The sequence below is a fragment of the Sinocyclocheilus grahami genome, unplaced genomic scaffold (assembly GCF_001515645.1).
Source record: "Sinocyclocheilus grahami isolate Dianchi unplaced genomic scaffold, SAMN03320097.WGS_v1.1 scaffold25.1, whole genome shotgun sequence".
NCBI lineage: Eukaryota > Metazoa > Chordata > Actinopteri > Cypriniformes > Cyprinidae > Sinocyclocheilus > Sinocyclocheilus grahami.
This window is the reverse complement of record NW_015505204.1, coordinates 393,857-411,349: the sequence shown is the minus strand read 5'-3', so window position 1 is coordinate 411,349 and position 17,493 is coordinate 393,857. Positions and strand designations below refer to the sequence as shown.

The following is a 17,493-nucleotide window of genomic DNA, read 5'->3' as shown; positions in this document are numbered from 1 at the left end:
TTCTATTTTTATTTATGAGTCATTTGTTCCATTGAGGATGTGTCAGATGGGAGATTTTGTCAGATTAGCTACATAAACCCAACAAACAATTCCCCTCTTCCCCTTTTTCTCAGGAATGCACACAAGCGGGGGGAATTCTAACGGGGCACCCTGTGAGTTCCCCTTTCTCTATAATGGAACCTGGCACCACAACTGTCTGCCTGGCACTGAAGACAAGACACTGGACTGGTGCTCCACCACAGCAAACTATGATCAAGACAAGAAGTGGGGGAATTGTCTGAAGTATGGTAAGGTTTACATCCCTTCGCAGATACTGGGGTTTTTCCAGAGAGCAGCTGGAAAGTACATGTGACTCATTTTACAAAATTAAACTGTTGACTATTAGAGGCTGTTTTATCCAGTCGTAACTAACAATGCTAAATAATCTAATTAACAATGCTAATTTCTTAAAGGGGTCATATGATGCTATTTTAAAGATCATTATTTTGTGTATTTGGTATAACAGAATTTGTTGACATGATTTAATGTTCAAAAAACACATTATTTTTCAAATACTGTACATTATTGTAGGTCCTCTAAGCCCCGCCTCTCTCAAATGCGTTGTTTTCGACAAAGCCCCTCCTTCCGACAAGCGCAGTCTGCTCTGATTGGCCAGCTGACCCAGTGCATTGTGATTGGCCGAACACCACAAGCACGCATCGGAAATGTAACGCCCCTTACCATAATCGCGAGCGTCCGCTTTCAAAGTAAATATCAAGACAGTTAATAATGTCGTTAGTTTTACCATCAGTTCAAGCCCGAAAGGGCAACAGAGTCGCGTGATGATGTGATGATGTGATGATGCAGTACACAAGCCGCTGTTAAGACAGCTGACGTGCTATGATTTCTGACAGACAGTTCACTCTCCTGTGATGTGACCCTGTTCCCCTCACACACACATGACACGTTACTCTACGCTGCGCAAAACTCTGCACTGGAATTGATTGCATCTACTTCTGGAAGGCCAAATAAAGTGCTTTTGCTTTCGCACTGAAACACAGCGTCTCCCTGACATGGCTGCATCAACACTGCTGCTGTTCCTGAAACCACACCTTCTTTCTTTGCGTGAACATTTGGGCGGCATTATGCTAATATTTCCACATAGTGACGTAAACGTTTGGGCGTGTTAGAACGATAGTAGGTGTGGTTGACTCTTAACTTTTATAAAGAATATCTCTTTGGATTTGAGACTTTAGTCTTTGCAACTTTACAGATTTTCTTTATGCGCCAAGAGCTTGTAACACTCCAAAGAGAAAGGAAAACTTGAAATCGCATCATATGACCCCTTTAAAATCAATTTAGGCATGTCGTGGATAATTCAATAACTTTCAATTAAAAAATACTTCTATTCAATTTAAAATACTTCATTTATTTTTAAATAAATAAATAAGAGATTATTAAATAAGAGAGGGGTATTATAAAAATGTATTTTCTGTGGTGAGCGTGTCACAGATACTGTCTGTCACATTTGCGCAGAACACTTTAGTCAACTATTTCCCTACAAACCGCCTACCTGACCTACTTAACCTGCTAGGTTTTTACATGGAACTCATGCTGGTTTAAGCTGCCCTTTTTGTACTATTCTGTTCTTGCTAAGCCATTTTAACTATTACCCCTGTTTGTTGTACATTCCTTTAATATGACTTATACTTCCTGAAGAAACATGGAAAAGATTGCAACACTTCAAAGGTCAGAGACAGAATGAAAGAATCACATATGCCGGAAGTAGGACAGGAGACAAACAGATGGAGGTCTGTATAATGAAAGAATTGTAACTAACCCCCTATCCGTTTTCTTTTATTTAGTGGAGGGATGTTCTACTTTATGGGAGAAAGACCCAGTGAAAGGACGCTGCTATCAGGTCGTATCCACAGCGGTGGTGACCTGGCACGAGGCGCGGGATGCCTGTCGTAGTCAAGGAGGAGATCTGCTCAGTGTCTCTAGCCCTCAAGAGCTTGAGTTCTGTAAGACTCAATTCTCATTTTCACTTCTGTGTTATGATTTTTAACCATCTCTATATGGTTAAAATATAGAGAGTTTTTGTTTTTTTGAAAGATGCTCTTATGCTCACCAAGGCTGTTTTTTTAATATAAAAAATACATTAAAACAGTGAAATATTATTACAATTTAAAATAATTTTTACAATATATTTAAAAATGTCATTTATTCCTATTCCGTTTCTTGTTCTTTATCACAAATCCTATGTAATCTATGAAACTGCCTAAAAGGTATACTATTTATCAACTTTTAAGATGGAGAATTATATTTCTGTCTGTGGGTTTTCTAAATATTGATGTATGTGAAAATCCTTCTTTATCTTTAGTAATTTCCAGGTCCAGAAAGTTAATTTTTCCTTATTATATTCTAAAGACAATTTCACATTAGAATTGATATTATTAAGATATTGATGAAATTAAATTAAATCTTCCTTTGATCCTGAAAAGAATAGAATAACATCATTAATATAACGTCCCCATCAAATGATATTATCTACACTAAACAAAATTATAAACGCAACACTTTTGTTTTTGCCCCCATTTTTCATGAGCTGAACTCAAAGATCTAAGACTTTTTCTATGTACACAAAAAAGGCCTATTTCTCTCAAATATTGTTCACAAATCTGTCTAAATCTGTGTTAGTAAGCACTTCTCCTTTGCCGAGATAATCCATCCACCTCACAGGTGTGGCATATCAAGATGTTGATTAGACAGCATGATTATTGCACAGGTGTGCCTTAGGCTGGCCACAATAAAAGGCCACTCTAAAATGTGCAGCGGTTTGCTGGTATATGACAGCGTGTTCCAGTTCCTGACAATATCCAGCAACTTCGCACAGCCATTGAAGAGGAGTGGACCAACATTCCACAGGCCACAATCAACAACCTGATCAACTCTATGCGAAGGAGATGTGTTGCGCTGCGTGAGGCAAATGGTGGTCACCAGATACTGACTGGTTTTTGGACCCCCCAATACAGTAAAACTGCACATTTTATGGCGCTTTTCCACTGCATGGTACGGCACGGTACACAGCACGGCCACTGGGTACTATACCTAGTATTTTTTTAGTACCACCTCGGTTGGGGTTCCAAGTGAACCGTACCGTTACCAAAACGTGACGTGTAAACTCTACTGATCACGGATTGGTCGGTGAGAATCGTCACTACCTGCATCACTGAACTTGCGACACAAACACAAAAGAACCGCTAGATTTAAATCAGCACAGCCAGCGAAGGATCGAACGCAACTGTTTTGAACGAGCGCACCTTTTTTTAACAACCAAAAAGTTTTGTGTGTGTTCAGCTGTTGCGGAAGAACAGACGTTCTCGTTGATAGCAGAGGAGCGGATCCAGCGAGAGCTTGATGGGGCGACTCAGAATGAAAATGTTTTTTTAGGAGTCGTGGTAGTAGAGGCGGCGCAACTATAACACATGTGAATAATCCCGCCCACTCTAAAGCGGTACTGAACTGCAGTGGAAACGCAAACCGTGCCGAGCCGAAACGTGCCGTGCCGTACTGAGCCGTGCCGAGCCGAGTCGTACCACGCAGTGGAAAAGCGCCATTAGAGAGGCCTTTTATTGTGGCCAGCCTAAGGCACACCTGTGCAATAATCATGCTGTCTAATCAGCATCTTGATATGCGTGGATGGATGGATTATCTCGGCAAAGGAGAAGTGCTCACTAACACAGATTTAGACAGATTTGTGAACAATATTTGAGAGAAATAGGCCTTTTGTGTACATAGAAAAAGTCTTAGATCTTTGAGTTCAGCTCATGAAAAATGGGGGCAAAAACAAAAGTGTTGCGTTTATAATTTTGTTCAGTGTAAATAAGGATTTGTTCGAGTTCAATGCAAAAATCTTTTTCCCATTTACCTAAAAATAAACCAGCATAAGAAGGGCTATAACATGCACCCAAAACGTCCTTTTGCTTGCTTAAAAATCTTATCTTGAAAGACAAATATATTGTTGTTAAGGGTCCATTCTGTTAGATTGAATAAAAACTCATTTATTTGCATTTGTTTGAAATAATATATTTTTTTTAGTCTTTATTGTGTTTTGATGAATTTAATATGTTCTTGTTTGAAAACACTAATTCTCTCTACATAGCCACATTTTCCGTGTCCATTAGAAATCTTGTCTATCCATCAGAACCAACCTCAGCTGCATATTTATTACTGTATTAACAACTGCAGTTGGATTTGGAATCGTAAAACTTGAATTGTAATATATTCTCTCATAATCATCAATACTGATGCACTGTAATTTTTTGAAATACCAATAGCATAAGTTCAGGGCCTCTGTGTGTCTGACCAATGGCAGCTGGTGGGAGTGTTAGAGAAACCTGTTTGAAAACACTCATTATTTTTAGTGCAGAATTACACATTTCAGCTTTAATTCACACTGATTTTGCAGCTAAAGCCTGGAATTCACAACACAACTTTTAATATCTGAACAGATTTTTTAAAAATTGGGCATCATACACTTACACTTACCAACTTTGTAATAGTCACAGAAGAAAAACTGGTCATCATACACTAAATGACTGAGGATCACACATTAGCAGATTTTAAAGTTGTTCCGATCACAACATACTCACACAGAAACGTGCGGCTTGTTGCTAGGAGACACATGACAAATGAAAACAACATGTTCTAAAATCGGCTCAAAATATCAAACATGTCTGATATCCTCCGACTGGATGGAATCAAAGTCTGAAGCTAAAAAATCAGAGTCTGTGACCATCATACACTACGCAATTTTCTATGAAATCTGTCAACCCAAATCTGCAAACTGGCTCTGACTTTTGGCAGTTATCGTTGATTATCCAGACTGTAAATCGGGGCAAAAATCATGTAGTGTATTCCATCCTTTAATATTCATTATTTATCTCCTTCCCCCTGCAGTTAAAGATCGAAAAGACTTGCCAAGTAAGCTGTGGATCGGCTTGAACCATCTGGACTGGATGCAGGGTTGGCAGTTGGCAGATGGATCAGCTTTATCTTTTGCCCCTTGGGAAACAGGTGATTTCAACTGGACAGTGTATTATAAAGAATCTTATAGTAGATTATTGTTTGTATTTTTATGTTTTAAAGCAATAGTTCAACCAAAAACTCAACCACATGTTCTGGCAAACGTCTGGAAGAGATGGAATCTCTGACATAGGAAATCAAACCTTTTTTCTTTTGGAACATTTTCCCTTTACATCCTGTACAACGTGCCAGTTCTTGAGTTTCACAGTGATTTAGGTTTAGCAAATGAAGGAAGAGCAGTTCTCTTATCCTCAGATCTTTTATCTTCTCTGCTGTTCAGCCACTGACAACGACATTTCTGTCGCTGTTAATGTGGCAGTGTGTGTATGGGTGTACAAGCATAGCTGTTTTGCTAGAAAAACAAACTGATGACTTGAATGGCATCTTTATGCAGTAGTCTCTGTGATGACAGCATTGTCTCTGACTGAAGGTCAGCTGTGTTGATGTGGGCGGTTTGTCTCTCCTCACCCCATGTGTGTGGTGTCAATGAAATGAACGGTCTATAAACACTTTTTATGCAAATGATTTGCATGCAGTGTTGGAGAAGTTACTCCAATACCGTAATCTTAAGCTGTTTTTTAGATTGTAATTGCATCAGTAGTTACTTTATTTGAACAGTAACCATGTTAATTGTCACTTTACTGATTAATTAATTGGTTTTTAAAACTTAAACCCATTGTCCAATTCACACGAGATCAACAATAAAATAATAGACACTAAATTGTCCTTTTAGTTCTCGATGAGGTTAAGATTTTTTTTAGACCTCAAGGAATAATGTACATTTTACTGAGATTATTGTGACCACCAAAATATATCAAAATACATTTAAATTTGGACATAAAAACATAATCACCATAGAAGTGGTGCATTTAAGTCTTTGTATGAATGAACAGCATTTTATTGTATTTTGAATACAATAAATATTGAAACCACTAAATATTGTAGAAACTTAATTTGCTGTAAAGTTGCTTTGCAATAATTTGTATTGTGAAAAGCGGTGTACAAATAAACTTGACTTGACTTGAATAAAAATACAATAGAATAAAAAAAGCATTTATGATGCCATTTACTTTATGCATTTCTGAAGTCATAATATCATAATAAATATCTTTTAATAACCAATTATATTATCTAATGTGCTAATTCCAGTGCATTTACAGTAATGTTTATTTATTGTACACTCTCCCTGCTAAACTAATAAATAAAGAAATAACTTTTAATAAAAACGTTTTTGGATATTAAATTTAGGTTTTAAGCTAATAATACTTTTGAAAACTTGAATGTAACACATATGTCCACGAAACGATAAATGTTATGAGATTTCTGAAAAAGAATGAGTGACAATGTTATTTGATTAGATGAATTCACTGTTTTGTATGTTACTACTGGCACTGTTTACATAAAGTGTTACATTTGTGTGTCATGGGGCATGTTTGTTAGGCATGCCAATCAGATCCCTTATGTCGGATGAGGACTGTGGGGTTCTAAAGGAGCTGCTGCGTTTCGGCGTAGAGACGTGTGAACATCGGCTTCCATTCATCTGCATGAAGAATGACAAAGGCAGTGAGAGTACAGGTCAGATACTGCCCACTTGTTCTGTTTTCCTTCTTTTTTCTCACTTTCACAGCACTCTCTCTCTCTCTCTCCATTCAGCAGTCAGGGAGGTATATAAGCCCACGGAGTGTGATGATGGTTGGATTGGGTGGAAAGGATTTTGTTATAAACTCGAAAGTGGAACAGAGGAAAAACTGTCCCAGCATGATGCTCAGAATGTGTGTCATTTGGCTGACTCTCAGCTTGCCAGCATCCACAGTTTAGACGATATTGAAATGCTACACACAAATTTTCACTCAGGTAAACACATTTTACTGTGCACATGTATAAACAACACGGGTTCTGAGAAAACAAGGCGATTGTAAAATATTCCATTAGCTCATCCATTAAAATGATTATGATTAATGTTAATCTCCAACTAGTATTTTTGTTTTCCGATACAAATATTTAAACATTCTTAAATCAAGATGACTTTATATTTTTTATCTTTATATGTGACAGATCTGAAAACAGAAGTATGGATTGGTCTTTTGGGTGATGGAACCACCTCAGTTTATAAATGGGTCGATAAAGTACCAGTGTCTTTCACATACTGGGCCAGAGCTCAACCTCCACCACTTCTACCAAATGCCACCCACTGTGTGTACTATGCAGGAGAGGTGTGTGTGTGTTTTTCATCATGTCAGATTTTAATTAAGCAATAACACATAAACAAGAGCGCTGTTCTGAATATCAGCACAGCTCTAATTTCTCTATGCATGTTTGCAGCATCATACGTGGTCTGTGTCTGACTGTGACAACCCGAGGGCTTACATGTGTAAGAAGAAGGGGATTGTGAATGAGAGTGCCCCAGAGGAAGGCTGCCCTCCAGACGGGGTGAGTGACACACGACAGAGAGTCACTATTGAACAATTCCCTGTAACTCCATGGAAACACATAGATCATATTTGTGCTTCGTATTGTTGTTATCGCCATCCAGTTAGATTCCACTTGTGAATCTGATTCATGAATAAGCAGACATCTGTCTTTTCTTCTCTCTAGAACTGGAAGAGACATGGCGACGCTTGCTATAAAGTGAACACTGAGCTGGTGTTCTATAAAAACAGCTGCCACATCACCATTAATAACAAGTAACTGTTAACACCATTCATTTTTGTAACTGACTTTTAAAAATTTACACTCAATCTTGATTAATAATAATAGTGAGCCATTAATAGAACCTAGTTTCTAATTTCCAAATTTTCCAGTAACATGAAGATATGTAATCCTCTCTCTAGATTTGAACAGGCCTTCATTAACAGTCTTCTGAAAGAGCTTATCAGCACTGAGGTGTTGTATTTCTGGACGGGGCTACAGGACACTAAAGGGTCCAGGGAGTACCAGTGGATCGGTCAGGATGGGACAGCAGACCAGGTCGCCTACACCAACTGGAAAGGGCTAGAACCCGGTAATGCACATCATAGGATCGACTGTGGTTGTTCACTATCCTAATACATTTCTTTATTAGACAAGTGCAGACTTAAAAGTGTTTTTTCTGGGTTACTGTGTATCTTTTTCATTGGAAAAGCAATACTGATTACTGGGAGGGAAAACAGTATCCTAACTTTTTAAATACCATAATTCATAAGATTTTGCATTGAGTTTGAAAGTGAATATGTGTTTCAGCTTTCCCTGGTGGCTGTGTGGTGATGTCTACCGGGCATCCTTTGGGCCAATGGGCTGTTAAGAACTGCACTCTGTTCAAAGCTGGCAATATCTGTAAGAAACCTATTAAATCAATGGTCCAACCCACCCCAGATCCAATTGTGCCCAATACCAATGCTTCCTGTGCAACCGGTTGGGTCTCGAGAGAAGGCCTAAAATACTGTTACAAGGTGTGTTAAGGTGGTGTTCATCTATAACAGAAGTTGAGTCAAGACAATGAAGACATTTCTAGTTATATCTAATCGACATCTGTTTAAATGTGTCTGCAGGTGTTTCACGGGGAGCGTTTGACCAGAAAGCGCTCGTGGGAAGAGGCGGAACGTTTCTGTGAGGAACTAGGGGGTCATTTGCCCAGCTTCACTGAGGCTAAAGATATGCAAATGTTACATTCCATCCTGAGAGACTCTATCAGGTACAGATAGGACAGTTTTTTTTTCTACAACTCCCATTATCATATTCCCCCACATACCCACACACAAAACCAAGTGCTGTGAAATGTATTGACTTATATTTGTGCTGTTTGTTTCCCTGTACAGTGATGAACGTTTTTTCTGGGTGGGACTTAATCGCCGAAATCCAAATAACAACAACAACTGGGAGTGGAGTGACGGGCGTCCGGTGAGTCACTAACATATGTTTTCTGAACAAAATAAAGACATAATTGTATTATGATCTGAGCCATCATTTGCTCCTCTATTACTTGATTGACTTAAGCTAATGTGTGAAATGTGTAGGTGTTGTCATTTGTTTCTGTTGCTTGGTAACAGGTCTCCGTGATGATCTTTCCTGATGAATTCAATGAAGATGACGCCTATAATAGGGATTGCGTTGCGTTTAAGGTGTGGTGAACATTACCCCCAAAACATTACCCTTGCATTACATCACAACACTGCATTATTGTGCAATATTATCTCAACAAACAACACATGAAATGACACATGCTATTTTGTCTGGACCAGTCTAGTACAAACAAAAAACATAATTACAAGTTTCAAAACTTCAGTCACTTCATTGTTGGAGATGGTTGGATAGCTGTACATATTTCTGCTTGAAATTTTAATATTTATATGATTTAAAGTGCCCCTATTATGCTATTTGAACGCTTCATAGGTTTTGGGAGTCCCTAGCAACAGTTTTACATGCATGCAAGGTCAAAAAACACTTTCATTTTCTTATATGTATTTAATTTTCTCAACGACTCTCAAACGATTAGTTCAGAGATTAATCTTTCCAAACCCCTCGTTTGCATGAGGCTACTCTGCTCTGCTTTGTCCGATGACCCAGCCTGTTATGACTGGTCTATTGCGTACAGAGCATGTCGGAAAAGGAACACCCATCACCAGTACTGGAATATGGCTTATCAATAATACATCCTGTTATAATAATAATAGTGCTCCACTCTGTTCTAAAAATAAAGAATCGGTGGGGAAAAAGTCGTTTTACACTTATATTAGTGAACCGGACACAGCTTGGTAACAATAATGGCATATGCTTTAGCCGAACACAGAGAGAGAGTACTGATAAAGCACTGCCGTTTGTAACCCAACGTATTGCTCCATCCTTTATCATGACTCCAAGAAATATGAACGACGGACATTCTATGTTAATTGACACATTTCTAGACAATAGCAGGCCCACAGCTGATTAGCAGAACTATAACGTGAGTTAGCCAGAGAACTACAGCTGCACTGAGTGTATACACGACACACAAAACTACATATTTTGCACGCTCGACAGAACATTAAAGCAGTAATTATTAATCATACGTACAGGTTGTGATTCGGAGGAGCAAGCTGGTTCAAACAAACTGGGCACTGACCCATGTTTCAAAGACAGCTGGTTTACGATTGGAAAAGCAGTCGTCAGTGAAATGATGGAACACAGCAAAAGTTTGGGTTCATACTGCTGTGGTATCGTAGTAAAGAGGAATTTTAACCACTGATTCTTCACAGCTTCATCCATTGGAAGTGAAAATAAACCGAATTAACCACATAAACAAGCGTTTGAGATTTGTTTTTGCGGGACGTCAAAGCAGAACGTAGGCATGCATTATGCAAATGTATTAACTTGTGACATATGAACTGCAGAAATGGGACTCGAATTTAAAACGACTTGTTTCAGTGATTCAGAGTTGACTCTTTCTTTTGAGAGACAATGAATACAGAGTTCTGGCATGAAACTCTAGATGGCGCAGTGCGATAGGTCTAGCTCAATCTGACCTGCCGACATCATTGTCGCATGGCAGCTGATTGGTTCTCTCCTGTATCGGTAGGCAATGAGCTTACTGCTCAATATTGAAATACCTGGCTTTTGTTTGCTGTAGCAGTTTGCAGCACACTTCAGAAACCCTCCACCTTCCCCAGCTCCACCTGTATAGATCTGCTACGAGGTGATGTATGCTATATGGGGGTTATTTCATGTATGTTATATTTGCTGCAGCAAAATTTCTTACATGCTCACAGCAGCATGTTGTGGATGTATTGGCAGTAGCAAGTCTCGGTACTTGCTCTGCCGCAGCAGCAGCAGCGTAGCAGATCTATTCCGCCAAGACTAAATACATTAATATTGTCATGTACATTACCATGCCAATCCATTTTTGGCAAACTTTATTTATGATGCTCTTTCAGCTTTACAAATTTGCATACTGTTTACATTCACATATAGCTACATTACACACTGCATGAAAGGCGATTTTCAAAAATTCATAATGGTGCACTTTAATTTTATATTACAGTGAGTCAGACTCCGATTCATTTGTCATTGAGCATTGTTATAAAACACTAAAATAACAATAAATGTCATTTAAACAACCTAAAATGTTATATTAAACACTAGAATGTATGCGATCACATAAATAATAAGAAACATAACTTAAATTTAATTTAATAGGAAACATAACTTAATTTTATTTAGGCTTTTACTGTTTCTCGCTGTAAATTACAAGATGACTGAGTATTTACTTTAAATGTACTGTTTAATCTTACTGTAAAATTAAATGGTATTAAAGGTTTTGCAATATTTGTTGATGACTTACATTTACCTAATTAACAGGTTGTTACTGTAGTATTTTATTATTTTTTTCATTAAAATGACAGAAATTATAGCATAATTTTGCAATTTCAGTATTACATAAATGCAGCATTATAGTTACTGAATACATGTGGTTGATGTTTGTTTCATTTGGACATGTAAATGTTGGGGCAGTAATTGACACAAAACAGCCCATCACTGTTAGCCAACAGCCAGTCAATAATCAGGAGTCTAGAATAGTCACAGCATGACCTACATACAGCCTTTACCTCCTATTTGGGAGCAGGGAGAGATGAGAAATGAAGATCAGATCGATAGATTGTCATCAAACAGGATTTAAATACTCACAAACATATCAGAGTTTTTTTGTGTGTGTGTGTGTTGTATCATCAGACTTTGAAAGGAACCCACAAGCCGTTTCTCTTCCTCCTGTTTCATAAAGTTCCTCCACGGGCTTTTTATCCCAGCACCTTTCACTGCGATGCCAAACTGGAGTGGGTGTGTCAGATACCACGAGGTAAACAACATCCAACACTTTTTTAAGACCACTTCCTGGCAACGTTTTCACAGTTGTTAATACTTATTTATATAGACTCTATATTTACTTTGCAAACAACAAATTAGTGGAAATTTAGTTTGAAAAGTTTATTCCCCTTCATTGTATTTGTATGCACTGCAAAAGAGTGACAAGTATGCTAAGAATTTCACCTTTTATGTCCCATGGAAATTTTTGCTGATTTCATGGTCTTTGGATCATTCTCTAGGTCACACACCAAAAACACCAGAGTGGTACAACCCAGGTAGAGCATTTATTTCAAATCAAGTGCCCAAATACGTCATGGATTATTTGTGTGGAAATTAGTGACATGTTTTGTGTTTCACTACTAACAGATGGGCACCATGACACATCAGTGTTTATAGACGGCCAGGAGTTCTGGTTTGTAACAGAGCCAAAGTTGCCCTTTGAGGAGGCTGTCTTGTACTGCAGCAGCAACAGCAGCAAACTCGCCGCACCCGACACACTTAGTGCCATACACCGCCTACAGGAACATCTTTTTGAGGTACCAAAGGGGGCAGATGTTTCTATAAACCCTGAATTACAGGGGGTTTGGGGAGGTCCGACTCTTTAAATTAAAGTCTGCACCTCCACTGAACGTCAAAACAGAATGTTGGTGAGGTCTTAAGATGAAGCCTGCACATAGTGACAAGTAAATGTATAAAGCCATAGTCATAAGTACACCATAAAAATCAGATTTATTCATGCATAGACAGAACGCAGAATGTCTTTTTAATTTATTGTTATTTAAAATGTAATTTAAAGCTATTTAAAAGTAATTAGTTCAATGTTTTTAATTATTTAAAAAGTAATACACTGCTGTTCGATAAATACAGTACTGTTCAAAAGTTTAGCATTTATTTGAATACAGTAAAAATAGTAATATTGCGAAATATTATAAAATTAAAAATTTTCTATTTTAATATATTTTAAAATGTCATTTTTTGCTGTGATGTCAAAGCTAAACTGTTGAAAACAGTTGTTCTGCTTAATATTTTTGTGTAAACTGATACTTTTGTTTAGCATTGTTTGCTGAATAGAAAGATCAGAAGAACAGAATTACTGGTACTGTTTATCAATTTAAAGAATCCTTGCTGAATAAAGTATTAGTTTTTATTTTGAAAAATCTTACAGACCTCAACCCCCTTTTTTGAAGTCTGAATAACTTTTGAAGTAGTAAATATGTATTCAGTTTGAATGATAAAACTTATCCATTTTAACTGAGTACTGCTAAATCGGATGTATATGAACCAGGCTGTCTGCAAATTTACTGTCTTTTTTATTTATTAAATAAGTAATAGCATTTGTTAATCATAAATACAAAGCTGAAACTGAGCATGCAATTTTACCTGTTGCACGTGGAAGTTGTGTTTTTATCTATAAAATGCTAGGCGGTGGATGCATTATTATTATTATTATTATTATTATTATTATTATTATTATTATTATTGTTGTTGTTGTTGCTAGATTGAAAAAAAGATATAACTTTTTTAAACTTTTTAATTTTTATTTTTTATTTTTTAAATGTTCCGCTGGCAGTATTGTAAGAAACAACACCCATGCTCATAAATGGACATTGTTTGATTCACAATAAAGTGGAGATCTGTTGGGTAATGGATGGTATTAATATGAGTGAGTATATGATTGTTCAAACCAGCCAGTAATTAATCTATTTTTAATAATCTGTAGCATTCAGAACAGAAGATTGTAAAGTGGTGGGCAGACCTTCGTCACCCTGATCCTCATATTCCCTTTAGGTAAGTTCTGCTTTTTCATACCTCATCCAAACCTCATCAAGAAGCACAATTAAAGGCACAAACTTCTCTTTTGTTTATCATTTATTGGTGTGTGTGTGTGTGTTTGCAGGCTCAGCCCCATGCGTTACTATTATTCAGCGTTTCTGGGCAGGTGCCCCTCTATCACTCCTGTCTCATTTGAACCCGGTATGAGAGTCTCATTCTGATTCCTAAAGTAACTCTTACAGAGTTTATTTTGGAGCAGCTTGACATGTTTTTAGTTTGAAGATGTTTCATGGCTCATTCGGATGACTTTCCTAGTTCCTAATTCCTGTGAAGGTTGAAAGACCCATGAATCACTTCAGGAGCAGGGGGCAACCTTTACGTTTTTGTTCACTAGCTGAAAAAAGTGTCGGTATATATGTAATAAAACATTCAGACTTTTAGACCATTTTAATTACATGTTTTATGATGTTGCATCTGAAAAACAAACCATTTTCAGGACAAATGGTGGACATGATGCTTATAAGATTTTTGTAGTAGTTAGTGCCATTTACGCTAATATTTACTGTAATAAAATTGGTGTTTGCTGTTTTAAACATTTTTCATATTTGTACATCGCTTTTACTTCAAATTTTAAATAAATAATTAACCTGTTTTTAAAATTAATTAATGTATTTATTGTTTTAAGTTATAAGATCTGTTTTGTACAAGAAACAAGAATAAAGCATTTTTAAAGCATTTGCTTTTATAATAGAGGATAAGAGAGACATGTATTTTTTAAAAAGAAATAACTTTTATAAGAGTTTAAAAGTTGGAAAAATAGCCCTCTAAACTGACAGCAACAATTATGATTTATGAAGCGACTCGGATGACCCTCTTTAATCTTTTCTTCTCTGTAGGTTTCAGAGAAGGCAGCTGTAATGAAAGACAGCCGTTTGTGTGCGAGACCCTGAACGTCACTTCTGCGGAGAAAGGAACCCCAAAACCGCACCCACCCGGCACCCCGTGTGGGGGAAATTCACATCACTTCAGAGACAAGGTCTGTCATGCGCATGCAGCCAGTCACATCCCTTGAACTTTGAACATGTGTTTTTTGTTAATGACATCATTGTATATATGCCTTGCAGTGCTACTGGGTTTTATCCGACTCTTATTACCAAAGCTTCAAAGAAGCCAGTGAGTTTTGCGAGAGACTGAAAGGCACGCTGCTCACCATATCTGACCAAGTTGAACAGGGTTTGTTTGATTACTATTCTATTAAAATCCACCGAGAACACATTTTAATATAAAAAAAATGTTATTCATGCTTTTAGTGCTTTTATTGACACTCTCTTTCTCTATCTGTCTGTCCTGTGCGTCTTTCCTCCATTTAGATTTCATCACTACACTGTTACCGGAGTTACCCGGACAGCCTCAGAAAGTCTGGATTGGCCTAAAGATCTATCTTCATGACATTCAGTGGGTGGACAACTCGCCTCTTGAATATCTGAACTTCAATCCTCTCCTGCATGGCCAGATACGACCCATATTCATCAATGCAAGTGTCCATCTGCTTTGAAAGTCTTGAAAGTTATATAAATAACCACAAAAATCTGGAGATCTAGTCCAAAGCACTGGAAATCAGAATTTGGGAGATTTGGGTTATTTTCAGCAGCATTTGTGGCATTGTGTTCACACACTAGTTTGCCCAAAAAATGAAAACTCTGCCATTATTCAGCCTCAGAAATTAATACTTTTATTCAATAAGGATACATGCTTTGCATCACAGTAATAAATTGCATTTTAAAATATGTCGGCACACCATAGGCCCCAAAAATGCAAAACAATTGAAAGAGTTAGTTCACCCAAAAATTCTGTCATTAATTACTCACCCTCGTGTTGTTCCAAACCCTTAAGACCTAATTTAAGATATTTTTGATGAAATTTGAGAATACTTTTTTGCGCAAAGAAAACAAAAATAACGACTTAATTCCACATTTTCGTCGTTATTTTTCTTTTCTTTGCGCAAAAATGTATTCTCATAGCTTACACACGGACTACTTTGTCGATCATCTTGGTACTTTTCTGGACCATGAACGTGGTAGTTACCTTGCTGTCTATGGGAGGGTCAGAGAGCCCTCAGATTTCATCAAAAATATCTTAAATTGTGTTCCGAAGATGAACGAAGGTCTTACAGGTTTCGAACAACACAAGGGTGAGTAATTAATGACAGAATTTTCATTTTTGGTGAACTAACCCTTTAATAATGTACTTCACACAAGGTAACGTTTGAGCTAACAGGCTCTTCGTCATTAATTTGAAATATATTACAATAGAAAACTGTAATAATATTTCACGATATTACTGTTTTTACTGTAGTTTTTAATCAAATAAATGCCTTATATGAAAAACATTAAAAGATCTTACTAACTCCAGACTTTTGAATGGTGGTGTAAACAGTTAAAGCACCATAAGATCCATCCGACTCGTAATGTTTTTCTGAATTCATGCAATAACTTGACAACAAACATACAAATGCATTTTTGGAGCTTGACAGCCTCTGTCCTCATTCATTTTCATTGTATGGAAAAGAGCATCATTATCATTCCTGAAAACATCTTGTTTTCTTGATGATAGAATGAAAGTCATATGTATCGTGCAAGTTTTCATTTTTAGGTGAACTAAGCCTCAAGTCACTCGAATGCAAAATAAAAAATTGTGGGAAGCATTTTTTTATATCATCAAGCCGTTTTTATATCATCTCCCATGCACCATAACTTGGGTTCAGTTGGCTTTACTTTTAATTTCATAAGTGATTAAAAATTCTCTGGCCATAGAGTAATCATAATACCGTTAATCTGAGGGGTTCTCTTTTTGCACGGCAGTCGTTTGAACGGGACACCATGGAGATCTGTGCCTACATGTATAATAATGATCATTCTGACTTGATGGGCACCTGGGACTTCACCTCCTGCTCTGACCGTCAGAATGTCAGCATCTGCCAGCATTATGCAGGTACGAGCCGCCAGCGATCGTCTCAATCATCTGTATGTTGTATGAAGCAGTGTTCTGTGGATTAACACCCAACTGACAAATTCCCCAGATAAACCAGAGGGACCTGATCATAAGGATAATTTCACGGTTCATAGTCATACATTTAAGGTGGTACAGCAAGACAATTTAACATGGATAGAGGCTCTTCAGTTATGCCAGAGCTACAATATGGACTTAGCCAGCATACCTGATGCATATGTGCAAGCAGTGCTCACAGTTGAAGTTTCTCGAAGACGACAACCCCTCTGGATTGGACTCTTCAGTGAAGACGTGAGTGAAGATCACATGCTCTATGCTTTCTAATCACTGACATGCACTACTGTTTAAAAGTTGGGGGTCTGTAACATGTTTTTGAAAGAAGTCTCTTATGCTTACCATTTTTTAAACAGTAATATTGTCAAATATTATTACAATTTAAAATAATTGTTTTCTGTCTGAATATATTGTACAATGTAATTTATTCATGTGATATCAAAGCTGAATTTTCAGCAACCATTACTCCAGTCCACATTTAAAATGTACAGTAATTTAAGAAACGGCAAGCCCTTTAATGTGTCCTTGCCCAGGAAAATACTGTAGGGAAAGAAAAACAGTGTTTGGCAAGCAAACCAGACAAATATCATGTGATCTCTAAGTGAACTGCAAAATGAAAATGGATTAGTAAAAAATAAAGAAAAATTTATAAAAAATTAAGGAAATAGAATGTTACACTTATTCTGCCATTCAAATTTTTTGAAAAATATTAAATTTCTGGTAAGACTGCTTTAATTTGATCAATCAAACAATAAAATCAGTAATATTCTGAAATAT

The 17,493-nt window shown here is 37.1% G+C and overlaps 1 protein-coding gene across 2 annotated transcripts in view; it reads left to right on the top strand.

The window, feature by feature from the left end:
* The window catches only part of LOC107563496 (lymphocyte antigen 75-like), a 31,182-nt gene that overhangs the window by 4,107 nt on the left and 9,582 nt on the right, over window positions 1-17,493 (top strand). The window contains exons 4-26 of one of the 2 annotated variants that reach the window (XM_016248398.1): window positions 114-287; window positions 1,845-2,003; window positions 4,942-5,058; window positions 6,508-6,642; window positions 6,724-6,921; window positions 7,123-7,280; window positions 7,390-7,497; window positions 7,663-7,751; window positions 7,899-8,068; window positions 8,287-8,495; window positions 8,595-8,737; window positions 8,862-8,943; window positions 9,093-9,164; window positions 11,749-11,872; window positions 12,120-12,155; window positions 12,247-12,416; window positions 13,601-13,668; window positions 13,778-13,854; window positions 14,550-14,689; window positions 14,778-14,886; window positions 15,024-15,187; window positions 16,515-16,644; window positions 16,733-16,953. In XM_016248398.1, coding sequence (XP_016103884.1) covers window positions 114-287; window positions 1,845-2,003; window positions 4,942-5,058; window positions 6,508-6,642; window positions 6,724-6,921; window positions 7,123-7,280; window positions 7,390-7,497; window positions 7,663-7,751; window positions 7,899-8,068; window positions 8,287-8,495; window positions 8,595-8,737; window positions 8,862-8,943; window positions 9,093-9,164; window positions 11,749-11,872; window positions 12,120-12,155; window positions 12,247-12,416; window positions 13,601-13,668; window positions 13,778-13,854; window positions 14,550-14,689; window positions 14,778-14,886; window positions 15,024-15,187; window positions 16,515-16,644; window positions 16,733-16,953 — 3,053 coding nt within the window. Of the gene's footprint in view, window positions 1-113; window positions 288-1,844; window positions 2,004-4,941; window positions 5,059-6,507; window positions 6,643-6,720; window positions 6,922-7,122; window positions 7,281-7,389; window positions 7,498-7,662; window positions 7,752-7,898; window positions 8,069-8,286; window positions 8,496-8,594; window positions 8,738-8,861; window positions 8,944-9,092; window positions 9,165-11,748; window positions 11,873-12,119; window positions 12,156-12,246; window positions 12,417-13,600; window positions 13,669-13,777; window positions 13,855-14,549; window positions 14,690-14,777; window positions 14,887-15,023; window positions 15,188-16,514; window positions 16,645-16,732; window positions 16,954-17,493 lie in introns of both variants that reach the window. The other variant, XM_016248390.1, reaches the window with a different exon arrangement.